Below are 19,041 nucleotides of genomic sequence, written 5' to 3' on the forward strand. Positions count from 1 at the left end.
CAGTTGGGGGTTATTCTGCGATAGCAACCGGCTGGATGTACATTATCCCTTACTAAAATACACACACACACAAAACAACTGTACATTTCAGTTATTTAAGCATTTGATAAACAAATGTCAGGGAACAAAAAGATACTGATTGAAAAAATTATTTATTTATTTTTTTATATATTTTTTTACTTATTTTTTTAAATGTACACATGGGAATATCAACTGAATTTAACTTTAGTATAATTTCATCATTGCTAAGGGACTGTTAATTAAACTCACATAGTCACAAAGTCATAAATGTATCGTAAACTGAAAGAAAGTGTTAAACAAAAGATGGTGGCCATTACAAATATCTGAGGAATTTTTTACATGTGAAAAGTTAGTCAGAGCAGAGTTATTATCCATCAATACTAATGTAGATTGTATGGCTAAGATCCAGAACATGTACAATAATCTATCCATAAAAATCCATAATAAAAGCACAAGTGGACCATATCATGAGAAGTATAGATGGACATTGAATGTGTGCACAAATCAATGTTTGAGTATGTTGAAAATGTCAATGGGCTGTGATCATTTTGCTCCAAATGGCCATGTAAGTCAAGATATGTCAAATATTTATTTTCCGTTTATAGACTTGGGCTTAAATGAGCTCATATATAAATTGCTTGTTTCTCATTTGTTTGTATCTGTTAGTGTAAGTGTGTCTGTCTCATACCCTTCCTATGTCACGTGGGTTCAGCACTTTCCCAATGAAGAGAAGTGCGCCTGATGGCTCATCTCTGACTAGAAAGAGGAAAGGCCGGTCTACGCGGTACGTTAGAGCCAGCGACTGGCCGTTGACAGTAGGGGTGGTGCTGGCATACTCTGCACCCTCTGGAGCTGTTTCCATGACAACCTTATGATGGACAGCACTTAACTTGACTGGCTGATTGGTTATTTTGACAAGGTCTGTCTCTGCCAACCATTCAGAAAGGCCTGAAAAGGGAGAAACAAATAAGTGAGACAGTAACAATTTATATAAGAACACAATAAAGTGATAAACTAGCAAAAAATGTGGAATGGTGTTTTTTTCTTACCCAGGTCAGAGAGGGAGGGCAGCAGGTCTGTGCTGTAACTTAGCTTGATAACAGGAAGTATAAGCAGCACCTTTACTGCATGGAGGGTATTGGAAAGGTCCTGGACAAATTCAGCTGTAAGTGCTTCCTCTATTAGAGTTAGATTCTGTGTCACCTCATCAGGTAAGAAGAAATACATGCTTATTCCATCCTCCATAGGAACCTGGGCTATCTGTATCAGATAAACAGATATGATGAGCAAATACCAAATTAATTCAAATGCACTCAGTATTTTATTTTATTTTTTCACTTCACAAGACTTTAAGTGATAATTACTATGATATTTTATCAGCTGTTTGGAATTTTCCGGCACCCATTCAATGCAGAGGATAATCCATTGGTGACCAAGTAATGTAATGCTACATTTCTCCAAATCTGTTCAGCTGAAGTAGCAAACCCATAAAGTATTATTTTCAGCATTTATTATTTTATTTTTATTCCTTTAAAATGTGAGATAAAAAATATGCTTTATTCTATTTGGAGCAGAGATCACATTACTTGCAGAATACTGCTCTTTTTATTACAGTATCTGAGTAATTGAACACTTATACTTAAAGAATAAATTACAGCTGACTGCAAATTTCTACAATTGCAAGGGTAACCGAAACCGTTTGCATGATACTGCATCCCCACCACTAATTGTCAGTGTAATTCCAACACAACATATGACAAAAACATACTAAGTACATCTTTAAAGGGATAGTTGTAATAAAAAGCATAATTCTGACATCATGTGTTCAACCATATGTCACATGTAACAAAACAAATTTCAAGTTAATATCAACTTACAAATTTTGCCTTCAAACCTAGACACATTATTATTGTCACATTTCCATGTTCAAATGTGGCATGTTGACAATACAATTGTGTAAAGATGTGTAGAGTTGTATGGAAAGTAGGAAATCCTTAATGCATTGGTACTGGCCACCCTCTATTGTTCATATTGTCAGCTTCTTTGTTTGTATAGTGCATAGCACATTAAAGGAGAAGGAGATGGAACTGCACACTTAATATAATAATTGTACATGCATAAAACAACAGGTACTGATACCGTGCAGCCAAGTTCAGGGTCAATACCCATCTTTACTGGGTAATTCTCCTGCTCCATCATGGTAATAAGAGCTGGGGCTTCTCCATCCCTCTGGAAGTTCTCTATCTTATTAGCTTTGCTGAACCTAGTTATCCATTTACCTGCAAAAACGATAGATAAAAATCACTCTTATCACTGCCTGGTGAAAAGCATAAATCTTAAAAAGATTATATTTCAAAAACATATTTTAAATGTCTCAAATTTAGCTCAAATCACAAATATATTTATCAGGCTGGACAAGCGAATGTACATGTACATGTCCCATTCATTTTGCATCTCATTCCCCTCTGTTAAAGTACATACTGCATAAGAGATATTAAAGAGCAAGAGAATAAATCAGAGCCCAACCTTTTAAGAAGGCTGCTCCCACAGGCAACACAGCTGTGTTACGAGAAAGTGAAGGAACAACTTGTTCCACTTTTCCACCAGTTTGCTGTTTAAACCAATCATTAACAGTCTTAAGGTCCCGGGCTCCACCCGCAAGTGTTTGAGGGCGTATCCCATATTGCTTCTCTACACTGTTGAGGTATTCCAGCCTGAGACGAAGTTCTGAAACAAAGAGAGATACATGAAAACATGTACAGCTCTTCTCCCTCTTGAAAACATGCACAACCCCACCCATTTAAAAGGAAAAACACTAACTCCTAGCCAAAAGGATGCGATCTGCTGACTTGAAGCCCTTGGCAGATGTTCTTAGTGAGGATAGAAGGTCTCTCAGTGTGTCATGGAGCTGACTGTCTTTTAGGGTGTGGTAGCGGAGGGCCCTGTAAATGTGTTTCTCAGCCCGTTCAGATGCCCCTATGACAAATGGCAAAAAACTCATTTGAGATTAATGATCTCAAGCTATAATCTTAGATGACTGCTGTAAGAAAAGCATGGTCTTCCATAGTGAAGCTAAGCCCCACCCATTGAAAGCTGTGTAAAGGCTGCTGAGATACTCATAGGTGACAGGAAGACGCTGGCCTTGGGATCACGTGCTGCCAGCTGACGGAATAGGTTGAAGCCAAAATCAGAGGTTGCAGCAGCCAACTTTGTGCGTGGGGTAGTAAAAAGTTCAACCACCTCTTCTTCACCTTCAGCCTCTGCTGTAGCTGTCTGTAGTAGAAGTGGACTATAATAGCCAGTGGAATTACACTGAAGAGAATGTATATGAGGACATACATGAAGACCTTACCAACTGAGCATGTGAGAGGGACAGAAGACTCCATAAACCAAACAGCATGACTACCTTCCTCATCCTGGTAAATATAAAGTTAAAAGCTCAGGATCTGTGATGAAGACCACGTGTACCCCTTGTTCAAATAGTTTTGTTCATACTATTACAAGTACCTGAGAAATTCCCATTTTAGAGTGTTAATTATAAATAAATAAATAAATAAATAAATAAATAAAATAATACCTATGGTGACCTGTTACACCAAACTCTCCTTAAATAAATTATAATTTTTTTTACATCTTGGTAGCAATACATAAAATACTGGGATTAGAAAAATTTATAAATGCCACATTAAAAATATAAATAAATAACAAACAGATCACACTGAACCTCATTGTACTAAAAGTTTTTAGTACATTTTATATAAAATTTAAACATTAACTTTCACCAATCTAAAGACTGGTCATATATAATAGGTATACATATAAACTAAATGACCTTCAATCATTTGCAATAAAAACAGAAAATGCAAGTTAAATGCCTAGCCTTTACATACACTTGACAAAGTTAACTGCAGGCAGAGGTTCAAGAAATGTCCCTGCAGCAGTTTCCAACATGGTCTAAAATTTTTCCACTTCTTGAGCACATCTGGTTGCCATTAAACTTTCTTGCTGAGTTCTTGTCCGTCAATGGAAAAAAATACTCATAACACGAATGATTTCACATTCATCTAAATGGCTCCCGCACTGTATCTGCCACGCAGTTAAATACTTGAGCGTGACTCCATATCCAGTGCATATGTCTGAGCTCAACACGATTCACATTCCACATCTACAATCTGAAAAAAGACACATTTGTAAAACTTTTCATGTAGTATCAAATAATTATTAGGAGTAAGAAAAAAACCTTTAAGAGTTATATATAATTATATATAATTTATATATATATATAAATTAAATAGCAGTTATTTTATATTCGTTGCATTCATCGTTCTTATCCCGAGAAGCAAACGAGATCTTGTTTACTTGGAAATAATACGCTGAATTTGCAAACACACAGAGCAGCCTTAAAGAAGAGAAGAATTTAGACAGCTTAACAAACTTATACACTTAACCATATACATTAAATAACTTAAAAGGGATTAGAAAACTTTCATACTGATTTTAAAGGGGCTGACCTGTTTTTGTTTTTTCTTTACCGTCGTCTCGTGCAGACTCAGCTCACAGCTGTCTCCGCCAACTGTGCTCGAGCAGATGCATCAGCAGTGTTTTAGTGAAGAATCCCACCCTTTGCTGACGCTAGAAGGTGGTCTGTAACTTCTGAGGAGATAGTGGTGAGAGCTTGAGTTTGATTCATCTCAGTGACTCAACGTCCGCTAACCAAATGATCGTTCGGATTCTTTGCCGATTCTTTCAACTCGTGACAACGAAACATATTCAGTGTTAGCCTACATGTAAACGAAAACGAACATAAGCTCAAAGTCAAAAATAATTCAGAAATACCTAGTCTATTCAGGAACGGAAACACCACTATTTTGGATTAAATTTATATTTAAATGTCAGAGAGCATTTGTAACGCGTCCATTTGCTGCTCTTTAAAGGCATTAGGGGTAAAATATCTCATTTAGTCATAGTTTAGTTTATTTTTAGTGTTTTATTTGTTACATATTTTAGCATAAAGAAATGATGAGAAACATACTTGGCAACTAAAGAACAATAATACAGTGTATTTGCACAACACAAAGTAGCCCAAATGTGTAAAAATGATTTATTACATTTTCGCTATGTATATTGATTCATCTTCACGGTTTTAGAGTATCTCTGTGAGCAATTTTTTGCATGTTTAAAAACTGGGTTGTATTACTTTCATTAAGTTTTGAATGACCCACTATAGTGCATATCTATATTTATACCAGTACTTGATTCTGATTAGTCAGTTGTGGCATTCAGTAGTCAAATATGTTTAAATAAATACTAACCTTCTTCAGGATGGCACTATAGAAGAATTTATACTCAAATCAAATTTTTTTTCATGTCCATATATTTATTTATCTGGCAAGTAGCTGTGTAATACCTGTGAAAATGTATAGTCCACCAATTATTATTGCAAAATTATTTTGCAATAATAACCAGCTGGACTGGACATTATCCGTTACATAAGCTTTAATCAGGGTAGATGCTATTGAACAGCCTCATACATGTCAAAATTAAAAATGACTTCCATCAATGGTAGGCCATGAACATCAAAACACTGCATTTTAATTGGGCAAAATATGTACTGTAATATGGACGGATCCATCTTCTCCTTTTAGTTACCATCCTCCATCTCCTGATGTCTGAAGAACTGCTTAGGAACGGTTTCCTTCCACATATTCAACATGTAACTTAGCATGTTTTCCATATGTGGACTATCATTCAGTGTCCCATCATTCTGTGACACTTTGCTTGGCTTCATGGTGCTTTCAGTTTCAATTTTTGGGTCATCACTTTGTTCCGTTGTCGCTCCAGGGTTGGGGTTGGTGACCATACCCAGGAAGAGAGGCATGTAAGAGGCATCATCCACCAGTGCGAAGATGAATGGCATGTTGACCGCAAAAGTAGGAATTGTGCGCACAAGAGTAACAGAGGTTGCGGCTGAAGCCTCGGCCCCCTCCTCACTCAGCTCCATGCTTGAGGCATGTTGTATGCCTGAAACCTCTAACGGAACTGGTGCGATTCTAGATAAATCAGGCCCAGTAAACAGCAAGCCCAGACCTGAATATAAGAGATGAGAATGTGTCAAAATTCTCTTTTACCGAATTATTAACTCTCACTTCACAACAGCATTGATCAACTTCATGTGGACTAAAGTACACCACCTTATAAAGGATGATTATCATTGTATGATGGGATTCACAGCAAAAAGTAAATTTAGATGTAGATATAAACTTCTTTTTTTATTATTTTATCTTACCCATGCTTGTTAGTGCTTGTCGCAGATCCTGCTTATACTGTAATTTGAATTTAGGTAGTTTAACATGCATTGACTTCTCGCTTTGAAAATTTTCATACATGTCCGATATGTTGAGCTTGGCAGCTGCGATTGACAGATTTCCATGTGCTGGCACAGGCATTACCACCAGAAGACTCATATTTCCTTGAAAAGGGAATCTTGCAATCTAAGGGCCATACGGAGGAACATCAAACCAAATCAAAATTTGCATATCTACAGGCTTTGGGGTAAATGTAAAATTATAATTAATTAAAATATAAAACAACTAGATTACCTGAGTGCCATCTTTTCTATCTACAAACATGCTGAGTGGATATTTGGATCCCATCATCATGTCCACTTGTACAGAGGTATTTTTGTCAATGTAGAAAATATCCTTTACAGTGAACTTGGAATCAAATCGGGATTGCCACTCACCTAAGAAGGGAAAAACCAATCATTGTGTGGTGTCACCATCTTTATTAAAAAAAAATAATATATATATATATATATATATATATATATATATATATATATATATATATATATATATATATATATATATATATATATATATATATATATTATAGCTGAAATGCTGACCAACCTTTAAAATGAATGGTGTTTATCAGCATTAGAATAACATTTGGTGGAAGACTGGACATAAAGTTGGTTATGTGACCTTTGGTGGATTCCTCCACCCAACGATTGACTTCCTCAATGGAGGTCAGATGTGCAGGTTCAGATTTGTACAGGTTCAGAGCTCTGTCCACAAAGTCCTGGTTCACCCTAACATCTTCACAAAGACAAAAACAACAACAAAATCTACAAAAAAGCACAAGTAATCTCAACAAAACTAACATTTAACGCAAGTCAACAAATGGTTAAATGGTCCTGAACCTCAAGCTCAAAAGGATCTTCCAGTTATGTCAGATTTAACATGATCAAACAAAATGCCATCAGTTCCTTACCTGGTATGAGGTAGAGACGAGATGCCATTGTGACAGCTTTGGCAGTTAGTTGTTCTTGGACACAGCTTAAGGTTTCATGAAAATTGGGCAGGCCTTTTGCATTAAGAACTTCCAACAACTTGTCTTCTGTCTTGTTCTTTGCACCTAATGATTTAAAATTACAGTGTATATATATATATATATATATATATATATATTCTATGATTAGACATATAGAAGTTTGAATTTATAGCTGTTATATAAAACACATAACAGCTATAAATTCAAACTTCTATATGTTTAATCATAGAATGCTCACCCAAAGCAAGCTCAGCAAGTGCAAGAGAAACACTGAGAGGTGATATGATTATGTTTGGTTGCTCAGACCCAGGCTGTAGTTTTTCTAAAAGCACCAATCCCAGTTTAGCCACTGCACCTCCAACTGCTCGCTGAGCTTCCAGGCTTAAGACATCATTGCAATTCACTTTGCCATCATCTGTTTCATTAGAAGCCTGAAATGAGAGTGGCCGAAATCATCATAAAAAGACTGTAAAATGTTTAGAAATAAGTTTTGTTTTTTAAACAAACAATAAAGATGACCAAGATTTTGAGAGAGAGAGAGAGAAAGAGAGAAAAAGTAATATCTTACCAACAGTCCAAACCTAAAGAAACAGAGTGTTATAAGCACTATAAGACAGTGCTTCATGTTCTTACTGTCGGCCTGGAACACAACAAACAGATAATTGAATATCACAGCTTCATATGTATGTGTGTGTGTGTGTATATATATATATATATATATATATATATAAATATATATATATATATATATATATATAAATATATATATATATATATATATATATATATATATATATATATATATATATATGTGTGTGTGTGTGTGTGTGTGTGTGTGTGTGTGTGTGTGTGCGTGTGCACAAATGTACAGATCTCACCCACTACAATGTAAAGTAATCCATGAAATATTGTAAAAAGAAAACTGTTATATATATATATATATATATATATATATATATATATATATATATATATATATATATATATATATATATATATATACAGCATACACACAGACACAAACATGATCTTTGACAATGTTAGTCAATAATGCATGTTAGTTCACTATGCATTAACTACTGCGAACTTTACATTTTTACATGTATTAGTAAATACTAAATTTAAGACTAATAAATGATTATGTTATTGTTATTAGTTAATTATTGATCTGCAGTTAATGTAAACTGTTTGTTTGTTTTTGTTTTTTACATAACTTGCATCCAGTCATTTCTTGTATATTTACAGATTAACAGTACAAAGTCGATATTTAGGTTTTCATCATATACAGCAGCATGAGTAAACTGTGATTATATTGTAACTATTTGCAGGTTTATTAGGTTGCTTTTGTTTGTTGCCAGCATTTGCTACTAGTGTAATGTCTAGAGTCTTTCTTATGGCAAATTGTGTTTGCTTTTTTGACAACCCATAAAAGTTAAATTAATATAAAAGAATATTAATATAAAATATACTATTTTCAATTTTATTCCAAAATTCAGAACTAAAGTGGCAATGTTTATGTTTGGATATATCAGTACAAAAAAAAAAGAAAAGGAAAAAAATACTATTACTATTTTAATTTGAAAGTTTTTTAAATAATGAACAACTTCTTTTTAATTCTGAAAGAAAAAATAATAATATTAACTTAAGTTAATTTGGTAAAATGTGTTATGCAAAAACACATTTTCCCCTCTTACATTTCCCTGTTGACTGTCTCAGCAAAGAAATTTACTGCCTGTATACAAGATGATTTATGAATACGCCACATATCACTACATGCAAAATTCAGGTAGTTAATTGACAACAAGAAAACTTACCTAACCAAAATCTTGACAATAAAGATGTGATAAATACAGGAAGAGTGAATGATGTAGATCCAGAACAGATGACTAGAGTAGAATGTTCTCAGACACTGTGCTGTTGGTTAATGTTTCATCATCCATTGACTTGTGTCATCATTTAGTTTTAAATGTAAATATTAATATATGTGATCCTGGGTCAAGAAGCACTATGAATCTTCACCTAAACAGATATTATTTAGGTTATGTTCAAAATCAAAAACTTTAATAAATGTGTAAAAGAAAGTTCAAATAATAATTCAGTTGTTTGTTGTTCCAAGGACATAACCCATTTAACAATTAATTATATTTTAATTTACACGAAGAAGCATTAACAGACAAAATTAGGCATTGCACTGAATTACCCGAAGATACCCTGAACATAGACAAACAAACAAAAACTATTTATGAAAATTATATAAATAGACTATTTGACTAACTTTGATTTACTTTACTGTAATTATGTGTATCTAATAGTGTAAAGAGGCTAACCATTTATTCCCAAGTTTAAAGGATGTTATCATATCCTGCTATAACATTTAGAATATATCATGTATGAAAGTAGTTTAAAAGCCTTAAATGGACTTTATTTGTCCAGTGTACCCTGTACTGTTCCAGCTCTCCACCTACGCAAAACCTTGAATCCTTATCCCTGCCCCATTAGACTCAATGGCCACCATACTAAATCAAAACAAGGCATCAACCTGCAAAAAAAGTCAGTCATGGTTAGTAAATTATTCTTAACTTTTATCAAGAGTTAAAATTATGATCTTGAAATTGATCTTGATATATACAGTACACTGGCATTTTCACAAAAAAAAAAAAAGTTTTTAAGTCGATTATTTCTATATTTTGCTGTAGTGTGTCAGTAGTAAATATCAGTTATTTTAAATTAAGTTATATTTGCCATTAATTGTAATAATCCAGTGAGATTTTTGTTTGGACAAGGAGTCTGACAGCCAGTGCTCCACACAGAGATCTGGTCTCATCATCATCCAGTCTGTCTGGAATAACACGAAGAAACAGATCAAACAGACAAAATCCAGAAGAACTGTGACAATGAGTGGATATATACAGCAAAGCATAGAAATAACTGATTTTTTTTTTTTAATACTAGTGGCCTAAGACTTTTGCACAGTACTATATATGTATATTTAAACCATTTTAAACATATAGCCCTAATATTATACAGTACCTAACTAAATTAATAATATAATATACTGGTCTAGCCTCTCTTATTGTTTGATGCTGTCTTGTTATGATGTGTGATGTGAAATGAACATTGTTGTCAAAAACAGTTTACTTTCAAAGCCCCCCAAACAACAGTAGTGTTGTAACTAATGTAAGTAATGCCCAATAACACCAATAGCAGTAATGCTCAACAGCTGCGTGATTTTGGCTAGATGCAATAGATGCAGCTGTAGAATTCAACAAGGATCCTGGGACTCAGGTGAACTTTCTTACGGATCCTTAAGAAAGTTCACCTGTGTCCCAGGATCCTTGCTGATTTCTACCGCTGTACCATTGAGAGCATACTCACAAACTGCATCTCAGTAAGGTACAGCAATTGCTCCGCATCTGACCGCAAAACACTCCAGTGGGTGGTGAAAACTGCTCAACGGATCACCAGCACCCAGTTAACTTCCATTGAGAACATTTATCACAAGCGCTGCCTGGGCAGGGCAAGAAACATCATCAAGGATGCCTCTCACCCTAACCATGGACTTTTTACCCTCCTTCCATCCGGCAGGCGTTGCAGGAGCCTACACTCTCGCACTAGTAGGCTCAGGAAGAGCTTCTACCCCCAGGCCGTGACCCTTCTGAACTCCACACCACCTGCTCTTTTACTTTACTGCACTGGGCCGGGTTTCCCGATAACGATGTATCTTAGCTCTTAAGAGCGTTTTCTACGTGCAAACTTACGAACGCTCGCAGCAATTCCACGAGCGTTTCCCAAAAATGCACTTAACATGAACGCGCGAGAACGCGCTCTACGTGCTACTTACGAGTCGCTGTCCATTCGCGAAGTGCTGAAATGTAACCTTATATGGAATCGTATTCTGAACGTTTAACCTAATGATTGTCATCTGTTTTGGATTACCAATCAAGACAATCAAGTCTATATAAAGCACCTACATACAGGCGGAGACACTGACAAAATGACTGAACAAAAAAAAATAAAACAAGAAAAGATACCTTTCAAAAGGATGAAATTAATGTCCTCTTAGAGGAGATAGAGAAAAACAAAGATGTGATTTTTACCAGATTTAAAGGACACCATACTAATAAAGAAAAACAAAACATCTGGGAGGACATTGCTACCAAACTAACTGCAACCAGGGGTGTTCAAAGGTCAGGGAAGGAGGTCCGCAAGAAGTGGCAGGATTTTGCAAGCCTGGCAAAAAGGAAGAGGGCACTGCAGAGGACTGCAATTAAAAAAACAGGTGGGGGACCAATGAGTCCCCCCTTCTTACAGCCGAGGAAGAAAAGGCATTCTCAATACTTGGCACAAGTGCTTCAGATGGAATTACTGGTGGTATTGACATCCATGGAGGAGTAGGGATAACTCAACCTGAGCCTGAGCCTGAACCTGAGTCAGGTCCTTCATGCTCAGAGGAACCATCAGTTTTATCTGCCATCTCCGAGCATCTCCTAGTCCTCCAAAAAACCCTCCCAGGCCACAGCCTCCATCTTCAGTGGTCCAGACTGCAGACACAACAACTCAGCAGTTTGAGAATGTCTGTAGCTGTAGTCAGGACCTAGTGCAGCTGGAGAGAGAGAAACTAGATGTCTTGAAAGACATTAGGCAATGCCTTCAAGAAGCCAATGAAAGAGACAACAACTTCCAACAGCAGCTCATTGAGCTCAAGAAGGCCAAACTGGCCTTAGAAGAGAGGAGGCGTGCACTAGAGGAGATGAGTTTTGCAAGGCCCTCAATTTCTGTGCCAATTATCTTGCCAGAAGACACAGGTAATGTGATTTATTGTTTCAGTAATTTGTGCAATGTGAAATGTTTTCTATATGTAGTTATGACTCATCTCACTGTACAATGTATTTTGCAGGTTGTGGGGAACTGAATAACCCAAATTAATAAAACTATGCAATGTTTTTTATTAATAAAGCTATATGCAGTGTTTTTGATGTCCATGTGTTTGTTGAACCATGCACACGAGGCCTAAGACCATATGAAATAATATAATAATTGTTATGAGTTCTTCCAAATGTTTCTGAAGTAAATGGCTAATGGTTGATGATTATTTTCAGACATAAGCATTTAAGTTTCAATATTATTAATATAAAGTCTATATATTTGGCGTGACAGATAACACAAATATATATACAGTACTTCATCTAGCCAATACATTTCTACAGGTATAGACAAAAAAGTCAACAACATTTTTTACCAGTACTGTTCTATGTATACATTTTTATAATAAGCACAACTTTTCATCATTATGAACAGAGGATAGATTAAAGGAATATAATATGTAATCTATACAGTTTCTAAGCATGCCACACCTTCACTTTCTTCAAGGTAGGGCCTAATGTCATTACTGAAATTGATGATAGGCAGTGGGATATGTGAACATTATCACAGCCTGATGACCTTCACATGGTTTCTTCAATTAAGCTAGGATTAGTATAGAGTTTACACCTCACTAGACTTGCAGAGGAAATCATGGCTGCACTACAGCGTGTTCTTCAATTGAGGGTCAGAGAAAGACAAAGACAGAGACGACCACGAAGTAGACTGGTGACTTTAAATGCCTTCATCAGACAGCATCAAAACCCCTTGGATATCCTTGATGACATGGCTATAATAAGGCGATACCGTCTGCCAAGAGGACAAATAGCCCAATTGCTAAATAGCATTGGACCTCAGCTGATGCGAGGAGAAATTTTGCCTTGTCCCCTGAAATCCAACTCCTATCAGCCTTGAGATTTTATGCAACAGGCAGTTTTCTCCAGGTACTTGGTGATGGGCTTGGACTAAGTAAGGCATCAGTTTCAGATCATTGGAGTGATCGAAGGTACCTTGATCCCGATCCTTACACCATCTGTGGATGGCCATGTATATATATGCCGCAAAGGCTATGCAGCTATCAACTGCCAGGTGATCTGTGACCATAAGGGTTTGATTACAGACATTGTGGCAAGGTGGCCCGGAAGCACACACGACTCCTTCATGTTCACCAATTCATCTGTTGGTCAGGAGGCACAAAACTTACAGGGACAGTGCGCTTTCGGGCAATTCACCAGTCCAGCGGTGGTCTTTGGTTTGCTCCACAAAAGTGCTGTGCAGTAATAATAGTAACAGCTATGCTGCACAACATTTTTAGTGCAGATGAGAGTGCCCTTACTTAACAGGGAGGAAGATGAAGAGGTGGAGGAGGAGGACGAAGATGGCATGGGACCACATGGCCAACCAAGAAATGCCCAATACATGGCTGGTTTTCGTGCATGTCAGCAAGTCATTGACAGATTTTTTTGAATTCATTCCTATTTTGCCCAGTCTTTGAAGCAAATTTCCCACATTACTTCTTTTATGATTTTTTTTGTTCCTTCATTTAATTTAGATGTGTTTTTTATCTTCTTTTCCCCTTTTTATTTATTTAATTTATAAATTCATGTAAACAAAAAACGAGTACAATAAAGTGTACAATAAAGTACAATCCAAATATTATTATATTACTCGCGTTGCAGTGTGTTAAATCTAGATAAAAGTGTAATCTGCCGGTTGTCCTGCAGGTGTCCTCATAAATCTGTCTTCTTACGATGCACTTGGGGATGTACGATTACTCCAGAGCACTCGTAGATCTACGAAGATTTTCAAGTGCTACTTAGGCTACGATGCTTTTGGGAAACAGACCGTAATATTAAGATCAATCGTACGATCGTTTTTACGATCAACTTAGGCTTACGATGCTTTTGGGAAACGCAGCCCTGGTCAATACTGATATTTTTCACAGACTGCACATTGGTCAAGATATTACACTGTAAACTTTCTAAAGTTGCTACTGTACAAAGCACAGTAAACTTCCTATAAAAATATCATTGCACTACTGTTATTTTGCATAGAATACATTGTTTAACAATACCTTTGCACACTCATCCAACTGTATTTACAACCCGAATTCCAGAAAAGTTGGGACGTTTTTTAAATTTTAATAAAATGAAAACTAAAGGAAATTCAAATCACATGAGCCCATATTTTATTCACAATAGAACATAGATAACGTAGCAAATGTTTAAACTGAGAAATTTTACACTTTTATCCACTTAATTAGCTCATTTAAAATTTAATGCCTGCTACAGGTCTCAAAAAAGTTGGCACGGGGGCAACAAATGGCTAAAAAAGCAAGCAGTTTTGAAAAGATTCAGCTGGGAGAACATCTAGTGATTAATTAAGTTAATTGATATCAGGTCTGTAACATGATTAGCTATAAAAGCTTTGTCTTAGAGAAGCAGAGTCTCTCAGAAGTAAAGATGGGCAGAGGCTCTCCAATCTGTGAAAGACTGCGTAAAAAAAATTGTGGAAAACTTTAAAAACAATGTTCCTCAACGTCAAATTGCAAAGGCTTTGCAAATCTCATCATCTACAGTGCATAACATCATCAAAAGATTCAGAGAAACTGGAGAAATCTCTGTGCGTAAGGGACAAGGCCAGAGACCTTTATTGGATGCCCGTGGTCTTCGGGCTCTCAGACGACACTGCATCACTCATCGGCATGATTGTGTCAATGACATTATTAAATGGGCCCAGGAATACTTTCAGAAACCACTGTCGGTAAACACAATCCGCCGTGCCATCAGCAGATGCCAACTAAAGCTCTATCATGCAAAAAGGAAGCCATATGTGAACATGGTCCAGAAGCGCCGTCGTGTCCTGTGGGCCAAGGCTCATTTAAAATGGACTATTTCAAAGTGGAATAGTGTTTTATGGTCAGACGAGTCCAAATGTGACATTCTTGTTGGAAATCCCGGACGCCGTGTCCTCCGGGCTAAAGAGGAGGGAGACCTTCCAGCATGTTATCAGCGTTCAGTTCAAAAGCCAGCATCTCTGATGGTATGGGGGTGCATAAGTGCATACGGTATGGGCAGCTTGCATGTTTTGGAAGGCTCTGTGAATGCTGAAAGGTATATAAAGGTTTTAGAGCAACATATGCTTCCCTCCAAACAACGTCTATTTCAGGGAAGGCCTTGTTTATTTCAGCAGGACAATGCAAAACCACATACTGCAGCTATAACAACAGCATGGCTTCGTCGTAGAAGAGTCCGGGTGCTAACCTGGCCTGCCTGCAGTCCAGATCTTTCACCTATAGAGAACATTTGGCGCATCATTAAACGAAAAATACGTCAAAGACGACCACAAACTCTTCAGCAGCTGGAAATCTATATAAGGCAAGAATTGGACCAAATTCCAACAGCAAAACTCCAGCAACTCATAGCCTCAATGCCCAGACGTCTTCAAACTGTTTTGAAAAGAAAAGGAGATGCTACACCATGGTAAACATGCCCCGTCCCAACTATTTTGAGACCTGTAGCAGAAATCAAAATTGAAATGAGCTCATTTTGTGCATAAAATTGTAAACTTTCTCAGTTTAAACATTTGCTATGCTATCTATGTTCTATTGTGAATAAAATATTGGTTCATGTGATTTGAAAGTCTTTTAGTTTTCATTTTATTAAAATTTAAAAAACGTCCCAACTTTTCCGGAATTCGGGTTGTATTACCACTGTTCTTATGTTGCTGCTGTTCATAAAGTATATATAATCCTACATTGATCTGTTCATAATGTACATACAATTCCCACATTGCATTCCTATTTATATTCTGTAATACTCTGCTCAATACTGTACATAGCAACTCCACTGTACATTCTGTAAATCATAGCTTCACTTACTCTGCACTTATATGTATATAAAACACTATATTCTTGCACTTCTGGTTAGATGCTAACTGCATTTCATTAGCTCTGTACTTTTACTCTGCATAATGACAATAAAGTTTAATCTAATCTAATCTAAATAGTAAAATATCACAAAAAAATGTTATTCTCTATGTTTGACACTAGGGGGAGCCACAGTTAAATAAATAGACGTGGGAACATGTGTTAAGGAAACAGGCTTCTTTTGTCTACATACGGGGCTTTCGAAGTACAGATATGCTCGTACACAAGTTAGCTGGAAAGTGTTCTTTCATCCTGCTCCAGAAATACAAAATGCTGATACACTGTTGATATTTTATATCTCATATGATACAGACGCTTTTATCCAAAGAGACATTCTTTGCAAGATATAGCCTACATGTTATTAGTTTATGCAACTACTATCAATATATTGCAAATATATTGAAAACATTTTACAAAAAGGTCCCATAAGTCTGTGTTAGTTAATGCTTAAACTAACATTGTAATAATGAGCAATATATTTGTAACACTATTTATTATCTGACAAATTACCTAGACAATGTTAATAAATTAAACCTTATTGTAAAGTATTACCAATATATTTGACAGACTATTGTATACTAGAAACTTCAAAATTATGAATTCCAGGCACAGACCACCTGAATAAAATTCTGAAAAACAAGAAGAAAAAAAACACTATCCTAAAACTAAACTAAACACTAACCCAAAAGAGACTTGTGTTTCTTTGACATTACATTGTACTTTGTATTTTTCGTTCAAGTGTCTGTTAAATGTTTGACGCTTCCATGCTGTAAAACTATAAAACTAAATGTCCTTGTTTTTTCCTTGTATACATTTGTGACCAGTGGAAAATAAATCAAAGTTGTCCAAAGTCAAGTTTAATCGCTTCAACCTTTTTTATTAAACAATTTGATTGTATTATAAATAAGTAATCATTTTATGACAGTTGTATTCAATCTAGTTATTGATTAATCTCTGTTTTTATCTTTTTATTTGTATTTATTTATTTATTTTTTACAACCTTGCAGCAGCAAAAAGTTCACATGTAACACAAAACCATGGGTTCATCAGGATTTCCCGCAACTGTGATGATTTAAGGAAATCTCATCCTCAACCTCAAACAGAGAGCTATTGTCAGTCTCCCAGCAGGTCTGTGAGCCTGGCTCCCTGCTGGTTCTGTGTAGAGTTTCAGCAAAGGCAGCAATGTGTACCCACTGTATCTCGCTGTCATTCAACTCTACTGAGAAAAGAAACACGTTCTTGTCTTCTCCTTGCTTCCCCCCATCCAATCTCAATTTCTTAGTTCCTTCAGGCTGTGTTGGTCCATTGCTTTCAAAGACCCTTGTGAGAACTATTAATTAGGAATTTAGGGGTTTGTGAACTGTAAAGAAGATTTCAAGATAGAAAAAGTACATAATCATTATGCTGCGGCAAAAACAGATATCTATCAGAGCTATACTACAAGGGTCCACTGAGAAGACAGAACTTAAAAATGTAGGGAGGCCCCTGGGTTGACTGAGAGGCTAATTTAAGGTGTCCATAGTAAAAGCTGAAAATCACTGTCTTTTTGAAGTTAAGGTTTACAAAGGATTATTGTAAGGCCGAAATCTTTTAGGTCTATAAATCGAACTCTTTTGGATGAGTGTTTTCCAAAGTAAATCAAAACAATGTATTTGAAAAAAATAAATAGATAAATAAAAATAAATTAATAAATAAAAAGAACATAAAATTAAATGACATAAAATATTTTACACTAAAGTATATATACGTATCAACAGCATTTGAAATATATATATATATATATATATATATATATATATATATATATATATATATATATATATTCTATCTCTACATACGTGATTGCATTTCCATGCTAACAAATCTTTGGTGATGAAATTCACAGGTTAATATTTAAGAATTGAAAATGGCAAGGTACAAATCTTGCACGCGCTTAATTATGCGCTCCAATGAGTGCGGCGCTGAGTGTGAGTGAGTGAGTGAGTGAGTGAGTGAGTGAGTGAGTGAGTGTGTGTGTGTGTGTGTGTGTGTGTGTGTGTGTGTGTGTGTGTGTGTGAGAGAGAGAGAGAAAGATACTGACAGAGCGCGAACCCAAGCACTGTCCACAGATCAGAACATACAAGTTTTGCGCAGTTTCCCCAGTTTTAGACTTTTCTTTGTTAAGTTATCATAAGCCGAAAATGATGGTTTCACATATACTGAAACATGTATGGTGGATGAAAAATGGACTGATTCTCTTTTGCACCCCGTTTCTTCTCCTTCCTTTGCCACTTGTCATTGGAACAAAGGTAAGTCTAATTTTATGATGCATGTAAAATGTTTTAAATAGGCAAGAATTGTAATTAACTGAAAAGCTTAAGCTTCATAACTATTTTTAAAAGTGTTGTGTCGTTTCCACTGGACAGTGTGTGATTTGACAGTCAAGTATGTCTAAAGCGTGTCAAAGAGAGTCGAGAAAGGCTCTCAGAGATTAACTTTTTACGCATCTTTCGAGGTTCTTTCAACCGGATTTCTCTGTATCTTTAAGAAAAAGCATGGTACGAGACCATGCATTGGGGCGACACATTCCTTCACCAGAAACTCACAATGCCCTATTTTAGTTTTAACCCTTTGTTGTCACAAAGTTTTTCCCCCCTTTTTTTCATAGTGCCACATAAATAAAACCAAAGATCGTCTATAATTTAATAGAAACAATAACATCGGCCAACCGGATTCAGTTATTTAATAAAAAAAAATATATATATATATATATATTATACCCTCTCAGCCGCAGCCTGCCAAAAAATTACAAATAAATAAACTGTTTGCAGGTGCCGGTCATCCAAGACGGTAGACCACTGTTTGTCACATCATATAGCCGCTAGCAATATTACATAATTACAATCAAGGTAACAATA

The 19,041-nt window shown here is 35.9% G+C and overlaps 3 protein-coding genes across 4 annotated transcripts in view; 1 reads left to right on the plus strand and 2 right to left on the minus strand.

Annotated features, from left to right (window-relative positions):
• Nucleotides 1-224: 224 nt before the first annotated feature.
• On the minus strand, nucleotides 225-4,690 carry serpinf1 (serpin peptidase inhibitor, clade F (alpha-2 antiplasmin, pigment epithelium derived factor), member 1). Its single transcript, XM_059526660.1, has 8 exons — nucleotides 4,533-4,690; nucleotides 3,374-3,437; nucleotides 3,105-3,294; nucleotides 2,842-2,997; nucleotides 2,548-2,748; nucleotides 2,161-2,300; nucleotides 1,071-1,281; nucleotides 225-969 (listed from the first exon to the last, which is right to left on the minus strand). The coding sequence occupies exons 2-8, from the start codon at nucleotides 3,434-3,436 to the stop codon at nucleotides 704-706; spliced, it is 1,227 nt and encodes a 408-aa protein (XP_059382643.1). The 5' UTR covers nucleotide 3,437; nucleotides 4,533-4,690; the 3' UTR covers nucleotides 225-703.
• Nucleotides 4,691-5,377: 687 nt separating this feature from the next.
• On the minus strand, nucleotides 5,378-9,305 carry serpinf2a (serpin peptidase inhibitor, clade F (alpha-2 antiplasmin, pigment epithelium derived factor), member 2a). The gene is made up of 8 exons (XM_059526661.1): nucleotides 9,171-9,305; nucleotides 7,925-7,996; nucleotides 7,595-7,787; nucleotides 7,297-7,440; nucleotides 6,933-7,121; nucleotides 6,621-6,763; nucleotides 6,308-6,512; nucleotides 5,378-6,108 (listed from the first exon to the last, which is right to left on the minus strand). The coding sequence occupies exons 2-8, from the start codon at nucleotides 7,979-7,981 to the stop codon at nucleotides 5,663-5,665; spliced, it is 1,377 nt and encodes a 458-aa protein (XP_059382644.1). The 5' UTR covers nucleotides 7,982-7,996; nucleotides 9,171-9,305; the 3' UTR covers nucleotides 5,378-5,662.
• An 8,863-nt stretch (nucleotides 9,306-18,168) lies between these two features.
• The window catches only part of slc13a5a (solute carrier family 13 member 5a), a 39,229-nt gene continuing 38,356 nt past the window's right edge, over nucleotides 18,169-19,041 (plus strand). For both annotated transcript variants that reach the window (XM_059526662.1, XM_059526663.1), the window contains exon 1: nucleotides 18,169-18,432. In XM_059526662.1, the coding sequence (XP_059382645.1) occupies nucleotides 18,325-18,432 (108 nt within the window). In that variant the 5' untranslated portion in view covers nucleotides 18,169-18,324. The remainder of the gene's footprint in view (nucleotides 18,433-19,041) is intronic.

This window comes from Carassius carassius, chromosome 36, assembly GCF_963082965.1.
Source record: "Carassius carassius chromosome 36, fCarCar2.1, whole genome shotgun sequence".
NCBI classification, from domain to species: Eukaryota; Metazoa; Chordata; class Actinopteri; order Cypriniformes; family Cyprinidae; genus Carassius; species Carassius carassius.

Coding starts and splice junctions, on each gene's coding strand:
- serpinf1 (XM_059526660.1), bottom strand. CDS start 3,436: ATGAGGAAGGTAGTCATGCTGTTTGGTTTATGGAGTCTTCTGTCCCTC. Junction 2,998..3,104: donor CTTTACACAGCTTTCAATGG/GTGGGGCTTAGC, acceptor CATTTGTCATAG/GGGCATCTGAACGGGCTGAG. Junction 970..1,070: donor GCCCTCCCTCTCTGACCTGG/GTAAGAAAAAAA, acceptor CTCCCTTTTCAG/GCCTTTCTGAATGGTTGGCA.
- serpinf2a (XM_059526661.1), bottom strand. CDS start 7,981: ATGAAGCACTGTCTTATAGTGCTTATAACACTCTGTTTCTTTAGGTTT. Junction 7,122..7,296: donor TCGTCTCTACCTCATACCAG/GTAAGGAACTGA, acceptor GTCTTTGTGAAG/ATGTTAGGGTGAACCAGGAC. Junction 6,109..6,307: donor ACAAGCACTAACAAGCATGG/GTAAGATAAAAT, acceptor TCTTATATTCAG/GTCTGGGCTTGCTGTTTACT.